The sequence below is a fragment of the Acanthisitta chloris genome, unplaced genomic scaffold (genome assembly GCF_000695815.1).
Source record: "Acanthisitta chloris isolate BGI_N310 unplaced genomic scaffold, ASM69581v1 scaffold6608, whole genome shotgun sequence".
NCBI lineage: Eukaryota > Metazoa > Chordata > Aves > Passeriformes > Acanthisittidae > Acanthisitta > Acanthisitta chloris.
The window spans coordinates 84,819-91,816 of record NW_008685271.1 but is presented as its reverse complement, the minus strand read 5'-3'; the positions used below and the strand labels follow the sequence as shown (position 1 = coordinate 91,816).

The 6,998-nt window shown below is 40.9% G+C and overlaps 1 protein-coding gene across 1 annotated transcript in view; it reads right to left on the bottom strand.

Annotated features, from left to right (window-relative positions):
- Positions 1-2,583: 2,583 nt before the first annotated feature.
- LOC103806958 (GDNF family receptor alpha-1) overlaps positions 2,584-6,998 on the bottom strand; it is a gene marked incomplete at its 3' end in the record, with an annotated part of 88,817 nt that continues 84,402 nt past the window's right edge. Inside the window, exon 4 of the mRNA XM_009079673.1 lies at positions 2,584-2,923. Coding sequence (XP_009077921.1) covers positions 2,584-2,923 — 340 coding nt within the window. The remainder of the gene's footprint in view (positions 2,924-6,998) is intronic.

Here is a 6,998-nt window from a genome sequence, read left to right as displayed (position 1 = left end):
ACACCAGGATAAAGCTTTTCAAGAGCATCCAAAACTAAATGTTTAAATACTTGTTTGCACAGGCCCAGCTGATATTTTATACAGAGTATGGGCAGATTCAAATCTTGCATTTCTGAGGAAGCAGCCTTCATAAACCATTTACAAACGTATTTTCAGAAAACCTTTAGAACTTGTACCCTTTGTCTTAACCAGCATTATGAAAAGGCTCTAACAGATGTAACAGGCAAGCAAATAATAGATTCTAAATGACTTGGTTTCACAGTAGGCAGAACATATTTTCAAATTATTCTGCTATTTAGATCCTCTTTCTGATTTCAAAACTAAATAGAAGTTATCAGAGTTAGAATTACATACCTACTGACTACTGCTTTTAATTATTCTAAACATATCTGGAATTACCATGAGGACTGATATTTATCAGTGCCAATTACTTTCAAGAGCAAGCAAGAGATTTTCTACCATTTCTTTCTTTTCCTGCCCAAGTTCCTGTTTTCCTGCAGGACCAGGGGAACAAATGACACCAATTCCCTTTAAGTGCACAACAAGTCACAGAGACAAAATGTCTTTCACTGTATTATGGATAGGCTGGAATAGCTCTGGTGCTGATTCCTCCTCTCCATGACAGCAGTGAGGGAAGGTATTACATACACTAGCAGTTTAGACAGCCCAGGAGGTAGTAACACCTATGTGAGATGACTCTCAGCAACACATCAAGCTTGTTTTACCCCCACAGGCCTAAGAGCCTCACACACTGACTCTACCCCAGATCCTGCAAGCATCTGCCCACCCATTTCCTTGGACCAGTGTTGCCCCTCACTCTCATAGTCAGGTCTCACTGAGCCTTGCAAGAGCCCAAACTTTTTAATTTTGTCATTTTAAAGCAAAAGAAGCCACATGAAGAACCTCTAAGAAATCCATTTGCAGATCAGTGCTGGCTGCAACTTTGGGCAAAGGAAGCAGAGAGTTTACCAAGCTTGCAATGGAGAAAGCACAACACCAGACTCGAGAAGTTAAATTAAACAAAATGCCACTAAAAACTTAGCTGCTGAGACAACATTAGAAGACAGTCATGAGAGAAGTAATGGCATTAATTTAACAAATGAATTCCTGAACACTACAAGCCGAGTAACAGGGAGAAGTCTCTCTATAAAATCCTCTCAACAATTTCATTGTCACTGTAACAAACTGGAAGGTTGGCAGAAAACACAGTAAAGATACTGTAACTCTACTAATTAACAGGGCCTGTGCATAGGGAACAAAATATAGAAGCAAAAATACCAATGGCACAACATGGAAATGGAAAATGGATTGTTCTGAGTACATGTATCCAACTTTCATAAACTGCAGCAGCATCAGCTATGAAGGTGCTGCATGTAGATCACCAGGCTGAAATGAGAACTCTGCCCTGATTTAAATCTGCTCTTTTTGTGGTCAGCTGGAAACTCTCCAGATTCCTCCACAGCCATGGAGGGCAGGGCACTGCTGACCACCTCACCTCTGAACAATGCTTGGGTGTATCTGAAGTGCTGTGGCTAAAAGCTTAAAACCAGCAGTGGAGATCTCATAGACAAACTTCAAAGTATCTTACCAGGCATATGTAAATACTTATTAAGATTTATATCACATCTTCAGTGTCCTTGACATTTTACAATAGTGTTTATCTCCTTGTTTGCTAATTCACAGAATTGGATAATCTACAAGAAATTTACACATTAGAAAGGAGCAGGATTCTCAGGCATGACTTCATAAACATGACATTAGCATGGCAATGCTCTAATATAAACATACACAATGCTAAGTAGGACTAAAGCATCTCCTAAGGGCAGAAGAGGCCCTGTATGCCACTGAACAACGCTGTGTGACAACGTGCAGGGACTTGATGGGGGTGAAAAGGCTCAGTTTGTCCTGTGGAGCAGTTCCCTGCACTGCCTCTCCAGCCTGAACACACAGAGGAAAGAGGCTGGGAATTAGGTCAGTGAATCAGTGACCCCTCCAGTTGCACCAGCCCAGCACTCTTCTCAGAGGAGGGGAGATAAAACAATTTCAAGGCTAAACCAGCTCTATCTAGTGGGAGTCTGTCTACAAATGTGGATTCCTTTTTTCCCAGTGATAAATAAAACCCTGAGTAGTCTGTGCATTGTGACCATTTATAAAGTCCAACAGGAAGCTTGTATTGCCAGTTATTAGTGCTCGCATGTACAATGAAAATAAATCCCATTATAATGAAAAATTCTATTTTTACCTGGTCACTAATGGGACATAAGAATCATTCTGAGACATCATTTCACAAAGACACCTAATGAAAATGTTTCCAACAAATACCTGTAAAAACTAAACTGGGGATTTAAAGACTCCCCCGTAACGTGAAGGAGTAGCTGTGAACAGTTTTGGAGAAGGCACACACTGTAAGCAGATGCAGGGTTTTGTTACTCTGTTAAGGATGTCAGAGGCATTTACTATTTTTCCCCTGACTCATCCTTTTCCTCAGTGGATACTCTGACCCTTAGCCCTGGCAAATCCATCAGTACCAAAAAGTTCTCTCTAGTACCTCTTTAATCACTCCCTTGCCATGTGCTATCTTACCTGCAGATGTAATTCTTCTTGCAGGATTCTTGTAAATTCAGGCAGTTTGGTTTCTCCCTGTCCTCATATGAACACACAGGAACAATAGTCTGCCGTCTCCTCTCTGTACAGGCTACGTCTCGACAGGAGCAGAAGAGCATCCCGTAGCTGTGCTTTGGGGGAACTTTGTCAAAAAATAGCCGGAGGGCCTTATGACACTTCCGCTTGTTACAGATTTCATTAGACGTGCTGCTGGTGCAGGGGGTTATGTAAGCAGATCTGAACCTCTTGCAGGTATCATTTAGGTTACAAGCTTTGGCTGCATCCAAGCAATTGTTCCCCTTTGAAAGTACTGGCTCCACTAGAAAAAACAACACAACAGCAGTAAGAAACGCGTCACATTTATATTGCGCTTTGACGTTTGTGGTTAGTTCACTGTTAATCAGATCCTGAATATATATTGGTTACACACAAAACTTTCAGTGCCAGGAACTGTGACCAGTCCTTGTGTTCCTCAGGGTAATGGTTTAACAAGTGACAAGAGCACAGGCATGCGTTAAGGTCAGAATGCTGGCAAATAAAAGATGAATATTCTGGGCAGGTTGTACTTCGTCCTCCGTGTAGCAAACATGCAGGATGAATACTGGGTAAGACTTGGTCTCACTAAACAGCTATTAACCCCCCTGGCGACAGGATGAAGGTAAGACTTGGTCTCACTAAACAGCTCTTAAACCCCCTGGCAAATTGGAAGGGATATGTTTGACCCATCACACGAACACGGTGAGAACGTGGGCTCCTACCTCTGGTTTGTAAAGCTCTGACATTTTTTATTCTTCCCTTGAACAAATTAAATGACATTCTCTGTCTATCCCAGATAACAACATTTAAATGTAATTTGTGGTAAGACTTGGTCTCACTAAACAGCTCTTAAACCCCCTGGCAAATTGGAAGGGATATGTTTGACCCATCACACGAACACGGTGAGAACGTGGGCTCCTACCTCTGGTTTGTAAAGCTCTGACATTTTTTATTCTTCCCTTGAACAAATTAAATGACATTCTCTGTCTATCCCAGATAACAACATTTAAATGTAATTTGTGTACTCTGCAGAATGTAAAAGCCACATGCCCGTTAATACAGTTTCTGAGGTATGACAACAGCCCAGACAGATAGAAAGGAAATCAGGGGCAGTCTCACAATTGAGATCTTTCTAAGGCTACCCACAAGGCCTGTAGGCTTCATGCTTAGATAAAAACACCTATAAGACCTATAGATGCTACCTGAACCCTGGAAAATTTATGAAGCTTTGAAGATGACATAGAATTAACAAGTGACCAAAAGAAACATTTTAAAACAAGGAGTATGTCTTGCTCACACACACACATGCACACATTACAAGAATTTATAGGAAAAATTAAACTCAGATATAAGTTAAGGCTATAATTACACACTTAATTTTGCAATACATTATCCAGATATTAAAATCCAATAGATGCTTTGCTTGAAAATCAAGGCAACTGGCATTAGATTGCAAAATTCAATTAGGAATAACAGTAATACTGCTTTGGATATTAGGAATGTCAACATCACAGATCCAAGAAAATACATTAACTTCCCACTGCTACAGAATTTGAAAGCTGGAGAAAACATTTCACAAATATCTAAAATTCTGCATCAACCTCTTAAGGGAGCTGGCCAAAGACAAAACATCTCAAACAATCTAAAGCTCTTAAGTTCCTCTTCAAAAAGGATTTTTTTTTTCCTAGATCTTCCACCTTTAACCAAAAACTCAGTCCAAGGTCTTTCTATAACTCAAAGCTGCTCTTCTGCATTCTCCTACCACTCTGCCTCCATTCCCAGATGAGGCAGGAAAAGATGAGGCAGCTTGGCTCACATGCTGCACTGAAGTACTACGTTTGTTTGAACAGACTGTGCCCAAGACAGGCCTTGGCTGCTAGTACACACTTTGCATTATACAAATATATCACCTACCACTGTCCCATGCATCTTACCTCTCCAAAAATAACACAAAGCATAAGTACCATTAGATTTGTGCTCACTCTAGCAATGTGCTCTAACTACATTCAGTGGGTTTGTACATTTAACCTTTGTACTGCTCACTCTAGCAATGTGCTCTAACTACGCTCAGTGGGTTTGTACATTTAGCCTTTGTACATTTAACATTCACCCTCCAAATCCTTCCCAATCTAAGCTGCTTGCACAATAAACTGCATCTCACCCTCCAAATCCTTCCCAATCTAAGGTGCTTGCACAATAAAATGCATTTTTTTGCTTCTAATCTTCATAAATTACAAAATTACAAACAAGCAACATTTGACTATAAATTAACAGAGCCAAGTACCTCTTATAATAGCAGCCTACAACAGTTTAAGCAACACCAGATGCAGAAGAGATGAGATACCCAAAATACAACCCTCCCATAAAATTGTAGCATTTTTATATAAAATCTTGTACTACATTAACATACAACTATAATCTTAACTATGAACTCTCAAAGTTTTTTTTATACAGTATATAGAATTATATGTTTAGTACAAATATAATTACTATGTAATCTCCAGGGCATATAATTATGCAATATATGAATAGTACATGCTAATTACTATGTGATTGCAGAGTAATTACATGGTTATTTGTGCCTGGGAGTCAACTGCTCAATTCCACTCTTTAAAACAAAATTCTGTGGAGGAGCTCTGAATGGGGTGTTGCAATATGAACAGACATCAGCTTACTGTGTGATATATGCTGCTACAGAATTAAGGAGCATTGTGAATATGAGCACCTCAAAAATCAAAAGGGACAGGTTAATCAATCATTTTTTAAAGGGCAGAGCGTAAGTCAAATCACTGACAGTGCAAACAAACAGTGAAGTTATCTTGGATGAAAGCTGAATTAGGTGCAAAGTGTTCCAAACAATAGTTATGCATATTCATATCTGTGATCCAATTTATATCTGTCCAAGACCCACATTCCTCTACATGTCAACTCTGAACACAGAACAGTTTTCAGGGGGGTTTTGTTTCTTAGACTATCCTTGGCTGTAACATGCCACCTGTCTTTTCTGTTTTGATACATATGTCTCTAGCTATTGTTTCTGGCATATTTGCCATCACATTATACAAATTATTTTTACCTTTTAAAACCAAGACTAAGATACAACACATATGACAGATGCATCAACTGCATTTGACTTCAACCAGACTGTCTAAACCAACTCTTCTCATTAATACCAACTTCTCTTAAGCTTTTAAATCTTGTTTTAATGCAAAACTGACAATCCAGAACACACTCGGCTTTATTTTTATTGCAAAAGTGCAACATAACTATTTTTAAGTCCTGTGGTAACTACAAATAGTTAACAATACTGGGAGTGTTTCTGAGGATTACTTATGCAGCAGTAATATATAAGGTCAAAATTTCACCAAGCTTCTGTTCTGCAAAGCTTAAATTATTAAGACAGGCAGGAGTTTGGCTCTTACCAGGTACTGACTGCTTTAAAAGCAAATGGATCTAATCCAGAGCTACTTTTCCTGCCAGAATCCTTTGGGAAAGGTTTGTGTAAGGAGATCCTTTCTCAGTTCCCTCCTCCCTTGGGGCACTCAGATATGGATTGAGGGCAGTCAGGGCAGCAGCCTGGGACAAGTAATGATTTCTTCCCACCACCATTTCCCAACCCAGAGCTTCCTCTCTCCCAAGTCTGCTTTGCCTGGGCCTATTCTGGAAATCTCTGCCAAACCATGTAGCTCTCCACTCCTGCCAAATCATTGCAGACTCTGAGGGAAGTTACTTCCAGGCAGGTGATAAGTGATGCCTCATGGCTGTGTGCAAGGCACTGGTTTCCATCTGCAGCAAGGGGCCCAGGAGAGCTGGTCTGGAATCACCAGGATGCTGCCTCCCAGCAGACGCCTCCGGCAGCTGAGAGCTGAGGATGCTGCTCTGATGTGGTGCAGAGCAGAACTCAGCCAGAGCCAGGAGCTGCTGCCTGGGTAGCAAAGCAGAAGCTCCCAACAGCCAGAGAGTTAGGATGTGGAAAACTGCCCTCCTACACCAGGCATTTTGCTGTACACTACATGCACAAACTCCTGGGCAGCAACAGTTGGCTTACGGATACGAACTGACCTCTACATGCATCACTGGCTCACAGCTCTTCTACTGCACACATAACACATGCAGGCAAGGTGACATGTTTTCTGATCAATTTTACCGATGAAAAAGCAGCCCTTGTAGTATAGCATCAAGCGCAACCACGTCAATGTTTGCTATCTCCTGAATCCCCCGACCCTGGCCAAACATTGCTACAGCTCAACAGCCCTGGACTCAATCTCCCATACAACTGCAGAAAGAAGGCAGCCAAACACTCCAGTCTGTCATCCAGAGGTGTTTCTAAAGTTTTAATAGGGCTTCCTCTGCCCTGT